This window comes from Plecotus auritus (assembly GCF_963455305.1).
Source record: "Plecotus auritus genome assembly, chromosome: 8".
Taxonomy (NCBI): domain Eukaryota; kingdom Metazoa; phylum Chordata; class Mammalia; order Chiroptera; family Vespertilionidae; genus Plecotus; species Plecotus auritus.
In genome coordinates, this window is record NC_137782.1 from 175,697,589 (window position 1) to 175,713,740 (window position 16,152).

Sequence of the window (16,152 nt, forward strand, 5' to 3'; positions counted from 1 at the left end):
CACGATTCCCCACACTCCTTTAAAACCTGAAGCCTGCAATGAAGCTTTTAAACCCCGTTCAGGGCTCAGCTCCACCAGGAAGCCTCTGCCCGCTCCCCCAGGCACGGTGCCGGCCCTCCACGTTGTGCACCCCACGCTGTGCCCCTGCACAGTGTGTTAGGCTTTGCTGGCGTTGCACCAGGCTTGGGGGTTCTGCGTGTAGACCAGCAGGTTGGAGCGTTCAGGCTGCCGAGGTGCTGTTGACATCCTGCGTCCAGGGCTCCAGACCCCACGTGGGCTCAGGACCAAGGACAGGAGAAGCCACAGGCACTGCCTCGTGTACATTACCCCATCCTTCTTCCTGGCCTCGCCCTTCCCCGGACACAGACCCGGGGACTCGCCTCCTCTCGGTTCTCCTGCGCCCTCCGTGCTCGCGCCGTGTGCATTTCTTTCTAAAATGTGCTTGTGAGGCGTGGTCAGTGTCCTTCTCCCACCGCCACCCCCACCCGCTCAGTAGACGACAGCAGCTGGGTAGCTGCTGGGTCGACTGTGCCTCTCCCTTGGCCCCAGCCCTCACCCTGCCCCTCTGCTCTTCTCAGCACTCTGCCCCCCGCCACCTCCTCAGCCTGCCGCCGACCCAGCCACTGGCCTCACTCACTCACTCACTCACTCATCCAAGCCCTGTCCAGGGTGAGATGTAGGCTCCGGTGCGGCCTCCCTTCCTACTGCCTTCCACACCTCATCCTGGCTCCTCTCCCGAAATGCTTATTGTACCAGATCTCAGTCTCTACCGGAACCCTTCCGTCTCCCATGAAAGGCTATTAAGCCATCGCCAGCTGCTGTCGTTCATTACCCCCATTGTTTATTGCCCGATGCCACACTCGGGTGGCATCTTGTGGCAGCTCTGGCCCCTGGGCAGGGCAGGGAGGTCCCAGGCGGGGCTGAGCTGCTCTGCTCCTGTGGTCAGAGGACCTGCGTCTCCTCTTTGCGTCTCTCCTTGGCAGCCCGCTGGGTGCACTGGAATCCGCGCCCCCCGCCCCCCGTCCCATGGTCACTTTGCCGTGTATAGTCGCTCACACGCTGTGGAGGTACCTGGTGCACAGAAGCCTAGCGCTCACCCACCCCGCAGCGTGCTCCTTGCCTTAACGACGACACGTGGAGGCAGGCCTGCACCACAGCTCCCACCAGCCGCTCGTGGGGAGTCGGAGCTCCAGGAGGCGCGCAGTGCCTTCCTTACAGAGCTGTGGCGGGCCCTCCAAGGCAGTGCGTGAAACAGTGTGGCCTACGGGTTGTCACGAGCAGAGGCCTGTGTCCCTGATGATTTGGGGCAGGTGCGTAGCAGCAGCACCGCAGGGGCTAGGGACAGTGAGTCACCAAGGCCCGTCGTTGTCCTGTGACACCCACTGCTGGACAGACGACACCTCCAGTGAACATTCTTGGTACGAAGTTCAACTCAGAGTCACCCAGATGTGTCCTACTCCGTCCTTTAAATAAGGCGAGGACGCAGGCTGCGCTCGAGGCTCCTCACAGGCAGGGCCTCCGACGAAGCATCCCTGCAAGGTCAAGGCTGGCCCGTATTCCTTAGGCCTTTGCGTGGCCTGATGCTTTCCCCTGGAGAGGCTCCCCGCACGGAGGGACACAGGGTTCACACACTGTCCCTAAAAGGCCAGGGCACAGCGCACACCTGCTAGCCTCGGCGTGTGGGAGAAGGACACTGACCACCTGCTACTCTATCCCCAGATGGAGGTGGACGCCGAGGAGAAGCGGCATCGCACACGGTCCAAAGGGGTTCGAGGTACGTCCACGCTCCCTGACTCCCTGGAGGCCCCTCAGGTCACCTTCATGCTGCAGAAGCTGTTGCTTGATGCATTCTGACCGCTGCCTGCCACCCCCTCTCGGGAATGTTCTGTGGAAGCGGGTGCTGTGGTACATGACGCATTGTTATCTGTTTCCCTCTCCCTGCAGTTCCCGTGGAACCAGCCATCCAAGAGCTGTTCAGGTCAGTGCTCTGTGGGTGAGTGTGTCCCCATTAGCAGTACGCACAGCCCTGGCGTTTTCATGCCGGACTGTAGTCCCAGCCCATGGGTCTCCTCACGGCCGCTGCCCTGATGCAGTTGCCTCCCGTGAGACTCGCTGGTGAAAAGCATCCCTAACCCCCTCCAGGTTTGCGCTTCTCTGTTCATCTGCATGGCCCTCCTTCTCTGTCCCGTCACGGACACTCTGGGTCTAACGGCCTGCGGCATGTGGCACCATGTAATTAATTCTTTCCCGTTGCAGCTGTCCCACGCCCGGCTGTGATGGCAGCGGTCATGTTAGTGGCAAATATGCAAGACACAGAAGGTAAGGCCTGCGTTCGTTCGCGTTGTACGTCCCATGCGCCTTGGGGACAGGCCTCTGTGACAGTGGTGGGCAGCTGTTCTGGGAGAGCAGTGAGTGCCGTGCACGAACCCGGTCATTGGTCTCTTGTCCAAGTTCCCAAAACGTGAGCCATTCCGACTCTTTGAGGGACAAATTTTATGGTCATACGTAAGGCGGCACAAATGAAGACCAGTCTGAAGCACCTTTGCCATGTGCATGGGGACAGCGCCGACACCCTCCCCGCTGTCATTGAGCAGGTCGCTCCTTCCCCTTTCTCCTGCGGGGAGCTGCAGGCCATAAATCACAGGCGGTAAATCAGAGCGTGGCCTTCAGATCGTCCTGCGGAGCGTGGCCTCCGTAACGGAACGGTTTGTCCTCGGACAGGAGCCCACCCAGTGCGCGGGCAGCTGAGGGGCGGTGCCGGGAGGGAAGCAGGGCTCGCTGCCCCAGGGGAGTCTGGGAAGAGAGGGTTATGTTGTCCTCATAAATCCTGGGACTCAGGCGTGTCAGAGAGGAGTGTGGGGGAGTGTGGGGGAGCATCTCAAGGTGGCTAGGTCATGGTTGCTACAGATGCATCGCAACAGAATCCTGTCCGCACCCCAGAGGCGTGGGTGGTCGGGAGGACGTTCTTCTCTGGGACACTGAGGCAGCTCCCCTTCCCCTTCCCGTGGGTTTCCGTTGTGATGAGTGAAGTGCGCACAGGCTGTAATCACTTTTAGCTGATTTTCACAAATCCGGCTGCTGGACCCAGGTCACCCTACCTGACAGACCATCAGGAACCAGGGCACAGTCACAGCCCAGATGCCGTAGCTGGTATGCCCTCGGCAGCAGGGCGGCCTCCCTCACTTCTACATGTATGTCCTTCCAGCTGAACACGAGCTTACGGGGGAAATCAAGCAGTTGTTTTGAATGTCCTCTAGTAAAATCAGGGGGAAAATTACTCCCCAAATCCCCATATAGCATTTAAGGAGGCTGGGAGTTTTTCACGAGCACCCGTGGTGGAGGGTTGTCAGACTTCCATCATGTATGCACCAAAAGAATAGCAAGGCCTCTTTTTAAGGAAATTTTGTGATTTAAAACATTAAAGTTGATTTATTATATTATTATTACTATATGAAAGAGTAAATTATTGAACTATGTGATGTAAATAGTTAAAGAATTTGTGCTATGTATGCAGGAGTATTTATATAAATCTAATCTGAAAGTCTTAGAAAAACCACCTAGATTTTCACTGGGAAACAGGTTAGCAAGCCATGAGTGAAATCTTCTCATTAACAAAATGGTTAAATAACAAGAAGTTTTAATCAAGTGTCAGCTAGATATTTCATAATCACGGTTTTACAGGAAAAATCATGACGTTTCCTAAGAATTGTGTGAGACACTCCTGTCCCTACCAAGGTGCACTCCGTCAGCTGTCAATGTGTCCCAGGGCACGTGCGCACCTGCCTCCGAGACCCTTTCCCGACGGAGGCCTCGCCTGGGGCTGGCCATGATTTGAGGGTGGCGTGAGACAGGTGCTGACGTGGGCGCAGAGCACCCAGAGCTACGCAGGAGGAGCGAGGCAGGTGGGATTGTGGGAGGGTTCACAGAAACATCCACATTGGGGACGTGTCAACAGAGTTTTTACCTGGATTTTTTAATGTTACCATTTTTACCATGAGCCATATTGTTTGTAATTGTTAGAATTCCTACTTTTTAATGGGAATAGTTAATTAGGGATGTAAGGCGGGGGAGGGTGGAGAGCTTCTCCCAGTGCAGACACAGGTGCACCCCCCCACCCACTTATTTCACGCCGTGGGCTCCTTTCCCCCACTGTTAACGTGAGGAGGTGCAGACCTTGTCGCGAGACTGATCACCTCTCAGAACTTGGTCACTGGTGAGTTTCCTTCTGGGGAACCTCCTTGAGGCGTCCAGCAAGGCTTCCTGCTCTTGTTTTGTGATGTCTACGTGTTACCAGAACGTGTAGCTGGGGACGACGTTTGGGTTCTTAACCTGGGAAGGTGCATCAGCATCCTTGGACCGTTGCCCACACATGTGGGAGTTCAGTTGTACCTGGCTGTGTTTCGTTCTGGCTGTAAAAGACTTCCTTCTGTGGAAGGTCCTCTTCCCACAGTCACGAGGCACATGAGCACCTGCACCCCCACAGGCATGGCCTTGCCCTGTGCTGCGATGCGGGCCGCGGCCTCGCCTGGTGGCCCAGAAGGCAGCCTCCGTGGGCTCTGCTGAGGTCACCCACACTTTTGGTCTTCCAAAGATAAGTTTGTGAACGGATATATTTCTGTTAGGGCTACAATTTTATTTTATTCCTATATCACATTAGTTCATAACCCAGGAAAAAGGTGTTATTTTTGTATGTTGAAGTTTTTATTTACTTGAACATGCAAAAAATAATTTGAGGCAGGTATGTGGAATTAACAATATCAAAAAGCAAAACAATTTTTAAGGAAATTGGATACCAAGTGATAAAATATCTACCAGTTTTCTTTCTCTTTACTTTATTGAATTTATTGCGTCTCAGTATTGGTTAATAAGATTATATAAGTTTCAGGTGTACAGTTCTATAACCCATCATCTGTATATCACCACCCAAAATCAATTCTCATTCCATCACCATATATTTAACCCCCAACCTTTCTTCCTATCGTAAGGACATTTCTAAGGAAATCAAATGTTCATCGCAGGCTCAGGGCACACTCTTGCTTGTAGGATGGCTGGTCACTGCATCACTGCACTGTGGCTTCCGTGGCAGCTGCTGGCATTCACGGCTCACTCGCTCGCTCACTCGTCTTCAGTTGAGGCCGGTGGGGCTGTGGGCTTGTAAGAAACGGGCATAGAGGGCAGCGGAGCCTCTGCCTCCAGACATCCCTGTGAAAGGGAACGTATCTTGGAAAAGGGGCTCTGAAATGTCAGGTCCTGGTTTAAAGGGGGGGGATAGGAATTAAGGTTCTAATACTTATTTTCTGGATGGTCTTGCCTACTTAAAAATTGTGTCCTTGAACAAGAGGTAATGTGTCATGACTATTCGTGTTAATAGTTCTTGGCTAGTTGAAGTAGCTGATGAACACACATGTAACTGTGCAGTGAAAAGTGAGGGAGAGCCCAGCCCATGTGGCTCAGTGGTTGAGCGTCGACCCACGAACCAGGAGGTTGCGGTGTGATTCCCAATCAGGGCCCATGCTGGGTTGTGGGCTCAGTCCCCAGTAGGGGACCAATGATTTTCTCATTATTGATGTTCCTATCTCTCTCTCCCTCTCTGAAATCAATAAAAATCTATTTTTTAAAAAGTTAAAGAGAGGAAGTAGGAAGAACATGAGGGAAATTGAAACAATTTTACTGGAAACCCAGACTGTATCGGGTTTCCACGTAGCACAGCATTTAGTTCCGAGTCCCTTGGCAGCCAAGGCAGAAATTAGAAAGATGCGTGGCGGCGGTGGGGAGGCGGGGGGGAGGAGGGGGGGAGGGGGGAGGGGGGGGAGGAGGGGGGTTCCCACACACAGGCGAGCGCACGCTGCTCCTCAGAGAGACTTCCTCTGGCCGGGAGATGGGTGTGTGTGCACCCCAGCCACTGGCCAGCAGGGACCCCAGCCCGCCAACACTTTTGTGCCCTGAAGTAGGAAGTCATCTCAGTCCTCCCATGCAGCTAACCCACATGCCAGACACTATCTCCAGAAACATCCCTGTGTCTCCCACAGGCAGCTCCTTGTTTCTCCCTGCGCCTTCTACCGTCCGCGCATGTGCATGGCAGAACCCGGCAGTTGGCACTCGGCCGGGAGTCTCTCCTCCGAGGAGCCAGGCCCCTCGGACCTCCTCTCCCTCTGACACCTCTGCTGAGGTCCTGTGGCTTTCCCTTCATCCTGCCTGCCCGCAGCCGCGAGTGGCCTCAGGGGTGCAGTGCCCTCACAGCTTCCTCTGCAGAAACACACCAGCTCTGGGTCCTGCTCAGTGAGTTTGGTTGGTAGAGGCTCACGTTCGGGAGCAGGCTTCCCGCACCCCTTCACGCTCCTGCCTGGGCCCCCCGGTCCCCAGTGTGCGAGCAGACTGGCCGGCGAGCACTTAGGACACTTGTGGCTGAAAAACAAGCCGGTTCCCATGTGCCCACAGCCATTGTCTGGGTGGGGGGTGGGGGGGAGGTGAGGGAAGGCTTGGAAGCACCTACCGGGAATCGGGGAAGTTGCTGGCCTGCTCTCCTGACAGCAGTGCTGGCAGGAGGCTCAGGCACAGTGTGAACGTGGAGATCCGCCCGAAGCGCTGCCCAGACTGAGCACAGCTCAGACACCAGAGCCTGTGCTGAGGGGGCCCTGAGGCCTGGCGTTCTCTGGTGACAGCCCCAAACCAAAGCCCGACTCCGGAAGGAGGAAGGCCTGGTGGAAGGAAGCCACACGTCCCTCTTTATCTGCCAGTTTCAGTTCAGTTCAGGTGCCCGGTAAAGACACTTCGCTGTGGATTCAGAGTTCATGGAAGTGGTGCTACGACGCCAGCCACATGCGGAAGGCAGAGTGTTTCTGCCCAGGCTGCTTGTGAACATTAGACTGAGCCTGGACTCCAGTGAACATTAGACTGAGCCTGGACTCCAGTGAACATTAGACTGAGCCTGGACTCCAGTGAACATTAGACTGAGCCTGGACTCCAGTGAACTTTAGACTGAGCCTGGACTCCAGTGAGCATTAGACTGAGCCTGGACTCCAGTGAACATTAGACTGAGCCTGGACTCCAGTGAACATTAGACTGAGCCTGGACTCCAGTGAACATTAGACTGAGCCTGGACTCCAGTGAACTTTAGACTGAGCCTGGACTCCAGTGAGCATTAGACTGAGCCTGGACTCCAGTGAACATTAGACTGAGCCTGGACTCCAGTGAACATTAGACTGAGCCTGGACTCCAGTGAACATTAGACTGAGCCTGGACTCCAGTGAACTTTAGACTGAGCCTGGACTCCAGTGAACATTAGACTGAGCCTGGACTCCAGTGAACTTTAGACTGAGCCTGGACTCCAGTGAACATTAGACTGAGCCTGGACTCCAGTGAACATTAGACTGAGCCTGGACTCCAGTGAACTTTAGACTGAGCCTGGACTCCAGTGAACATTAGACTGAGCCTGGACTCCAGTGAACATTAGACTGAGCCTGGACTCCAGTGAACATTAGACTGAGCCTGGACTCCAGTGAACGTCAGACTGAGCCTGGACTCCAGTGAACGTCAGACTGAGCCTGGACTCCAGTGAACATTAGACTGAGCCTGGACTCCAGTGAACATTAGACTGAGCCTGGACTCCAGTGAACTTTAGACTGAGCCTGGACTCCAGTGAACATTAGACTGAGCCTGGACTCCAGGGCCTGAGACTCAGTGTCTAGCTCTCCTCCCGTGGTGAAGGAAGGCACTGTTTGTGTTGAATACAAAGTGCAGCGTGACGCTGAGAAAGGGGACTACCTGTGGAAACTAAACGTGTCACCACAGTGACAGCTTGTTGTTCTTCTTTGTTATTGGACAGTCCTTTATTTATTTATATTTTACTAGTAGCCCTGCGCACGAATCTGTGTGCCAGTAGCTCTCCAGTAGCTCGCTGCCACCCCCTAGTAGCTCTCCGCCTGCTGCCCCTCCCTCCTATAGCTCCCCCCTCTCCCTGCACCCCCCAATAGCTTGCTGCCCTGCCCCCTCCTGTAGCTCTCTGCTGCCCACTTGTAGCTCGCTGCCCCACCCTCCTGCTGATCTGTGATCCGGTCGTTATGCAGTCGGTCGTTACGCTTTACGGTGTAACAACCGTTTGCATATTACATCTTTATTATATAGGATTTTTATTGATTTTGAGAGAGAGGAAGGGATGGGGGAGAAAGAGAGAAACATTGACTAGTTGCCCCCTGCACACGCCCTACCAGGGGTTGAATCCACAACCTGGGCATATGCCCTGACCAGGAATCAAACCAGCAGCCTTTTGGTGCACAGGACGATGCTCACCCAACTGAGCCACACCGGCCAGAGGAGCTTATTGTTCTTAGGTTTTAATTTTTCTAATAAAATTAGAAACTGGAATAATCAAAATGTATTAATATCTATTATAGGTTACTATTAAACAATGGCGAGGAATTTGCACTTCAGCATTCCTTGTAATAATTACTCACATACTGGAATATTTGAAATTAACTGGACTTACTTCTTTCTGAATAGTGACTTTTGTACCAGCCCATGAGGCTCTAATATGGCCTTGTTCTTCACGTCTGTTTGGGACCCTCTGGATTTATTTCTGAAATTCAGTAGATTTCACTTAAATTTACTCTTCATTGCGATTTTTTAACTTGTTTGTGTGTTGAGAATAGAGTCCTGATGAAATATTTGACCCAAAATTTGGCTTTAGAGTCTGGCACCCCGGACAAGCCCCCGGAAACTGGGTGATGGGCATTGCTATTATTTGAAATCCTCCCAGTTAAAGAAATTCAGAGCCAAATCCATTGATCATGAAACTTCAAAATAAAAAGCTCCAAATGGTAGCTTCCTTTTTGATTAGAAAAGTATTGGATTCTCTGGCTTATTGTGCATATTCCTTATTCAGATTTTTCCATTTCCTATATCTTCGCACCCACCAGCGTGATTGCCGTGGCGGCCGCCGCGGGTGAATAATTGCCTGTCTTCACAGGACTTGCTCTGGAGCGGAGGCGGAGGGCCTGCTTCCTGATGTGGGCACGCCTCATTGGGATTCTGCCAGCGGCCAGGGCTATATTATTCATGCCTGACAGAGAGCTCTCACTGCGAGCCTTGGAACAGAGCCAGGCGCTGGCGGGGCGAGGGGAGCATTGCAACATGCGACTGAGAGGGGCATCTGTAACCCAAAAAGCGGGGAGAGACAGAGAGGAAGACAGAGGAATCAGAATCCCTGTGTTTCCCACTTGCCAGGTCACATTGGTAGAAATTTCATTTGCATTGAAATAAAATGTCCTGAAAATAATTGCATTTTTCCTAATCACGCTTGAAAGTTTAACACAATTTTCCACATTTAATTGCAGAGCTGATTTTAATTAGTAAGGCTCTGCATGTGAAAAATGAAGATTCACTTGTGTGCACGAAGCACAGCACAGTGTCTGCCGACGCTCTAATTAATGTATGGCTGCCGTACAACAGGGCGCGCTGTGGGATGTTTATGGAAAATTCTGTGCACGCAGCCACCAGCCCGTCTATCTGAGCTGCACTTCGTGAATCCAAAAGAATACCCTTCATTCTTTATGAGACAACGTTGTGCATGCCATCCCCCATCCACACGCTTTACGGCACGCCGTCCTTTTGCTCTTTGTCATTGGTGCTATAAATCAGAAGGTGGGTGCACATAGTTAACATTAATTTGATAGTTGGCACAGTTGCACATAGAGCACCAATTTCGAGATCTAGGGACTTATTTGTAGGAAGTGGGGAACTAAAGCAAGTGGGGTTCCCGGACGTGTCATTATTCTGATGTCTTGTTCTTCATCATGTGTGCAGACACGCCACACTCAGGCCCAGGCTTTTTGGATTGCGGTGGCAGGTAACCTTTATTGTCACAATAAATCCTCTATTTAAAAAAGAGATTCCGGGCCATTACCCAAAGAAAACAATTGCCTGCTGCTGGTCTACAGTATGTCTGCACATGGACATGTCTCTGGACATTTTTATTTTTTCAAAATATGTTTCTGTTGACTTCAGAGGGGAAGGGAGATGGGGAGAGAGAGAGAAACATCAATGATGAGAGAGAATCATTGATTGGCTGCCTCCTGCATGCCCCCTAGTGGGGATTGAGCCCACAACCCCAGCATGCGCCCTGACTAGGAATTGAAAATTGTGTTAAACTTTCAAGTGTAATCTCCTGGTTCATAGGCTGACGCTCAACCACTAAGCCATGCCAGCCAGGCTGTCTGGGCACTTTAGAATAGAGTATGACCGAGTCAAGGCATTTAAAACTGCAAAACAACATATATAATGTATTTCATGAAATATTCTTAACGTTAGATAAAATTAAATATATTTTTCAAATAAGGCCACATTGAAAGAGAAGGAACAGGTATTTCAGATAGCTAACGTGTAAAAATGCCTTTTAAATACCCAGAGAATGCACAGCACTAGTTGATGTTCGTACAGCTATTGTCTGGGGTTTCACCCACCAAGAAAACGCCCGGTGCATTTGTGACTTGTGCCATCTGTGCTGGGATTATGGCAGGAACACGGCAGCCACTGCTCAGGTCTGATGTGTGGGGAGGGGGTCCTGAGGCAGCCGTGGGGGTCAGAGGAGTGGGCCCCACTGGGCGACTGCACGGCAGCCACAGGCACCCGCAGCCGCCGGCCCTGACCGAGCCGCCCGCCCGCCCTGTGGGTCTCTGCTGGTCTGGTTCTTACTCCCCTGACAGGAGGCTGGCCCTGGGTCAGTGGCTGCTGGGCGGGCCTGTGGGCTCCGTCCCCTGAGGGTCGTGGGGAGGGTGGACGGGACGGGAGGTGCGAGCCTGCCACACCACCCGAGTCTGTTCAGGCCCGCGCCCCGGCAGCTGCTCAGGACCTGCGTGGTGACCAGCCCTGCAGGCCAGGCCTTCGCTCCACGTCGCAGGGCGTGCACCTGGTCCCTACCCACTCGCTCACGCTGAGAAGAGGAGCGGTCGCGTGGTCCTGGGAAAGCAGATCCTCTGGCCCATCCCAAAGAGGACGTGGGGCTGCCACACGGGAGGGGACCCCAACTCCAGCTCCTCTTCTTGCTGTTAGTAGAGTTGGAAAGGAAACACTGTCGTCATGTTTTCATCTGAAAAAGTTTCCGTGTAAATTAGATGTTTCCAGCTGTGATCAATATCTGTTTTCCGATGGTCTTAGGCTCTACAGCAGCGGTTGCGACCCACAGGTTGAGAACCACTAGCAGCGTCGCCTAAGACCATCGGAAAACACAGATATTTACATGATGATTCATTAACAGCAGCAAAAGTACAGTTATGAAGTAGCAACGAAAATAATGTTATGGTTGGGGGTCACCACCACATGAGGAGCTGTATGAAAGGGCCGCGGCGTCAGGAAGGTGGAGAGCCGCTGCTCCAGACGCTCTCCGGAGAGCGAGGAGCTTTGAGAAGCCATGAACTGTCCCTGGAGCTTCTGCACTCGCGCCAGGCCCTCGAGGTTGCAGAGCCACCTGACCCCCCGTGGACATGATCATCCTGGGCTCGAGCCCAAGCCTGGAGCTGGAGGCTGGTCAGCTTCCCCGAAGGCAGGGGTTCTCAACGTCACCTAGAACTTTCTAGAAAGGCGAATTCTGGGCCCAGTCAAGACCTGCTGCATGAGAAGGTGTGGGCGGAGCCTGGCAGCCTGTTCACAGGAGATCTATGAGACCGACAAGGCCGTGCTTAGGAGCACTGCGGTGCTCTCTGTCTGGGGAAGGGAGGGGCAGCTGGGGTGGCGGGCTCCGTGCTGGGCCCACATTGGGATCCCAGAGCCATCGTGGGCTCAGGTCACACACAGGTGAGGCCCAGAGGCTCTGGGCTGCTCGGTCCCTGCCAGGTCCTGCCTAGTGTGTGTGCTGAGCCTGAACAGAGCCCACGGCCAGGAGCACGCAGGTAACAAAGGGCAGAGCAGCTTGACTAAAGGAAACCCGGACGTTGGCATCCCTCACCCGAGAGGACTGCCTGGCCTCGGATGGGCCATTGAGATGAACGCAAGTTTCCTCTCCTGTTAAGGGAAGCATGGAGCTCACCTGCCTAATTCAGTGCTTTTAAAAGGCCCACCCCCTGTAGCATAGTAGCCACTCTGTGGTCTGTGAACACCACCTCATACTGCGTCTGACACCGCCAGAGACGAGCTCCGTGTGCAAGGGGCGCATTTCCCAAAACTCTGGGGAGGAGAGAGCATCTCGGAAGAAATCCTGTTCATGAATAACGCATTATGATCAGTGATGTGCTCAGACCACCTGTTCGCCCCTCCGCCAATCCAATGGCTTGTTGTGCTTCTGATGGGACTGCCTGGAGCCCCTGGAGCCGACCTGAGAGCCAGACAGGACAGGGAGGGGAGGCATGGGCAACGCCATCCATTTATCCATCCTGAGACCTGCCCAGTCCAACCTTCCCCCCCAGCAGGAAGTGAGGGCTGTGAGGGCAGGGAGGCGGAGACTGCCACCTGGGGACCGCTGGGCCAGGAGCAGGTCTCATCTGTAGCTGGTGCTCCGTTCACAGGCAGGTCGGCAAGTAAATGATGGAGCAGCTCCTTGGCACTGGGTCTGAGAGACTCCACCCTACAAAGGGGGCAGAGGGTGTGGGATGCAGACACAGGGTCGGGTCACTCAGAGAAGACAGCAGCTCAGGTTGGCCGGCTTTATCAGACTGACCATATGTGGGACACAGTGATAGGCCGGTCACTGGACGAGGACTGCGGAAGCTTCCGGCTCCTCCTCGCTGCTCTCTCACGATCTCCGCCACAATGACAGAACCCTCATCAGCAGTACCTGCGAGGGGCACGGACCCGCTCGCACACCAGGGCCCCGGACTGTGTTGTCAGTCATCGCAGCTCCCCACTCCCCGGCACGTGCCCCCCGCCCAGGCCCCTTCTCCAGCCGTCTGGATGCTGATCAGATTATCACAATAAGGCCGCACACACTGAGTGCTAATGAATTGAACTTTCCCTGGGGCGAGCCTGGTTCCTGTCACAGAGCTTCTTACATTAGCCTGATTGATTTCTAACAAAGGGGGGGCAGGCAGAGGATTGGGGGCTGGTTCTCTCACAGAGCCCCTCCCACCCGGGACTCGGCATTACTGTGTTTAGTCCCTGTCTCTGCCCTGGGCCATTCATGGGCCAGACTCAAGGCATGTGGCTGCTGGCCTGCCGTTCATCCGGGAAAGGGAGGAAGATCCTGGGCCTTTCAGTTTTTTAAAAACGTCAGAAAATGAACAAATAAAAAATTTGCTTTACATATTTTTTTTTCTAATTCTCTCAGGGTATTTTATTAGCAAGAGAAGCTAAAAGAAATACTGTATGGGTGCAAAGGTGACTTAAGATTAAAGGTAGATAAGTTCTCATTTTCTTAAATAAGGACTGGAAATTATAAAAAGAAATAATAATAGGAAAGGGCAGCTTATTATTAGTGTCTGCTCTGTATGTCCCCGTGCCCACCGTGAGCATTGTGGCATTTGCCCAGAGCGTCAGTAACCACTGCTAGATGTTTTTCTTTGATCTTTATGCACTTTCGCTATTTCTTAACTTGTCTCATATTATAGATGTAAATTTGCATTTGCTTACATTTTTACTTAACATTATAACATGAGCCTTTTGTGATGTCATTCAATATTTTCATTCTTACTTTCATAGCTGACATCCATCCAGGGGTGATACTGTAATTTACACACCCTTCTCTTACTGTTGGAGATCAGTTAGGGTTTTACAAACGTCTCCGTGTTATAAACCGTGTTTCTCTCCCCCTCCCTTCCTCTTTCTCTAAAATCAATTTAAAATACATGTTAAAATGGTGCACACCCATCATATATTTACATATGGTCGCATTTCTTTGAGTTGGAATGCTCATGCATCCCTTCCATTTGCACGCTAATTGTGTAAACATCCCAACCTTCAACTACCAGCACTTTAAATATTTAACAATTGAATAATTGCTTACCAACCACAGACAGACAAAGTTCCTTGTCCTGGAGCATCTGAAGCAGAGGAGTGTCGTCCGTATTTGAGAAGGAGGAGGGAATTTTCACCACTTGGTTTTTCTGTGTTTTCTTATGTATTCACTCCCAGGGCCAAGATGTAACTGGTAGAATCACAAATTCTTATATAGCTTGCTTCTCAGTTCTTCCTTCTTAATTATTGTAATTCAGAATAGTAATACTGGTGTAACTTCAGGAGCTTTATGGTATTACTGCTATATTAAGCATTACTATACATAGCATTAAACGTTACTACAGTAGTAAGCATTGCTGCAGTGTTGTTACTGCAGTACTAAGTGTTGCTAGAGTAATAAGTAGTTACTGCAGTACTGGGTGTTGCTAGAGTAATAAGTAGTTACTGCAGTACTGAGTGTTGCTGGAGTAATAAGTAGTTACTGCAGTACTAAGTGTTGCTAGAGTAATAAGTAGTTACTGCAGTACTGGGTGTTGCTAGAGTAATAAGTAGTTACTGCAGTACTGGGTGTTGCTAGAGTAATAAGTAGTTACTGCAGTACTGAGTGTTGCTGGAGTAATAAGTAGTTACTGCAGTACTGAGTGTTGCTGGAGTAATAAGTAGTTACTGCAGTACTGGGTGTTGCTGGAGTAATAAGTAGTTACTGCAGTACTGAGTGTTGCTGGAGTAATAAGTAGTTACTGCAGTACTGAGTGTTGCTGGAGTAATAAGTAGTTACTGCAGTACTGGGTGTTGCTAGAGTAATAAGTAGTTACTGCAGTACTGAGTGTTGCTGGAGTAATAAGTAGTTACTGCAGTACTGAGTGTTGCTGGAGTAATAAGTAGTTACTGCAGTACTGGGTGTTGCTGGAGTAATAAGTAGTTACTGCAGTACTGAGTGTTGCTGGAGTAATAAGTAGTTACTGCAGTACTGAGTGTTGCTGGAGTAATAAGTAGTTACTGCAGTACTGAGTGTTACTAGAGTAATAAGTAGTTACTGCAGTACTGAGTGTTACTAGAGTAATAAGTAGTTACTGCAGTACTGAGTGTTGCTGCAGTGTTGTTACTGCAGTATTAAGCAGATGCTGCAATATTGGGTGTTGCTATAGTATTAAGTGTTACTGCAGTACTAAGTACCTGCAGCAGTTATAAAGGGGAACAATCTCTTGCTGGTGATGTAGTCACAGCTGCTGCCTCAAGCATCGAATTCTCTGTCTGGGCCAGCCGTGGGCAAACTATGGCCCGCGGGCCGGATCCGGGCCGTTCGGCTGTCCTATCCGGCCCGCGGAGCCGAAAGAGCGGAGGGTTCTCTTGCTCTCCCCTCCGCTCCTTTACTTTGAATTTATATTAGTTCACACAAACACTCCATCCATGCTTTTGTTTCGGCCCTCCGGTCCAGTTTAAGAACCCATTGTGGCCCTCGAGTCAAAAAGTTTGCCCACCCCTGGTCTGGGCTGAATACAGAACAGGTAGTCTACGCTGTGCTGTGAACAGTGACCTGGCACCTCTCTGAGGGAGAGGGTGGTCAGCTCGCAAATACTCAGAAATGGAAGTGGAATCTGATGCTGTTGTCGGCATGACCAGCATGGTGTTTGTTTCCTCCGCTTCTCTGGACGCGTCCCTTTAAGCTGCTGAGTGAGATGCTTCAGACCAAGGAGCCGTAGGAAGGCAGCGCACAGCTGGGTCCTCGGTGGAAGTGATTTCCTGGCCCGTGTTTGTTTCTGCCGCTGTTGCCGCTTGGCACAGAGGCGCTTGCTGTGGGCGGGAAGTGCAGTCTAGTGCTGGCCTCGGGGGTGTCGCTGAGTCTCTCCGGCCTCGGTGTCTGCGTTTTCCGGTGGAGAAGGATGTGTGGCTCCCAAGGCTCCTCTCTGCGCAGGTCCTGTTGTTCCGGAACATGATCTGCGTCCTGCCTCCCAGCAGCTAGCTCGGATGCACGACCGCTCGGTAGCCTGTGAGCCATCGAGGTTTGCAGCTGGCACAGGAAGGTTGTATTTTATAGCCATTTAACCTGCCAGTCTTCCTGCCTAGACGTAGATTGTTGGGGTCGTTTCATCATAACCTGCTCGGCATTCTCGTGTGGCAATGGCAGGTAGTGAATGTCTGTAGTCAGAAAGGAGACAGCACACGCTTTGTTGAAAGCCAGATGCTGATAGAACCAAAGTGTCAAAAATATCAGCCAGCCTGGCCGGTGTGGCTCAGTGGGTGGAGTGTCCGCCTGCGGACTGAAGGGTCCCG

At 52.0% G+C, this 16,152-nt stretch overlaps 2 protein-coding genes across 20 annotated transcripts in view; one reads left to right on the plus strand and one right to left on the minus strand.

The window, feature by feature from the left end:
• TPO (thyroid peroxidase) overlaps positions 1-16,152 on the minus strand; it is a gene marked incomplete at its 5' end in the record, with an annotated part of 445,236 nt that overhangs the window by 212,585 nt on the left and 216,499 nt on the right. The gene's annotated exons all lie outside the window — the stretch shown is intronic.
• MYT1L (myelin transcription factor 1 like) overlaps positions 1-16,152 on the plus strand; it is a 297,774-nt gene that overhangs the window by 204,869 nt on the left and 76,753 nt on the right. For all 19 annotated transcript variants that reach the window (XM_080683275.1, XM_080683277.1, XM_080683265.1 and 16 more), the window contains 3 exons: positions 1,720-1,774; positions 1,945-1,978; positions 2,257-2,319. In XM_080683275.1, the coding sequence (XP_080539401.1) occupies positions 1,720-1,774; positions 1,945-1,978; positions 2,257-2,319 (152 nt within the window). The remainder of the gene's footprint in view (positions 1-1,719; positions 1,775-1,944; positions 1,979-2,256; positions 2,320-16,152) is intronic.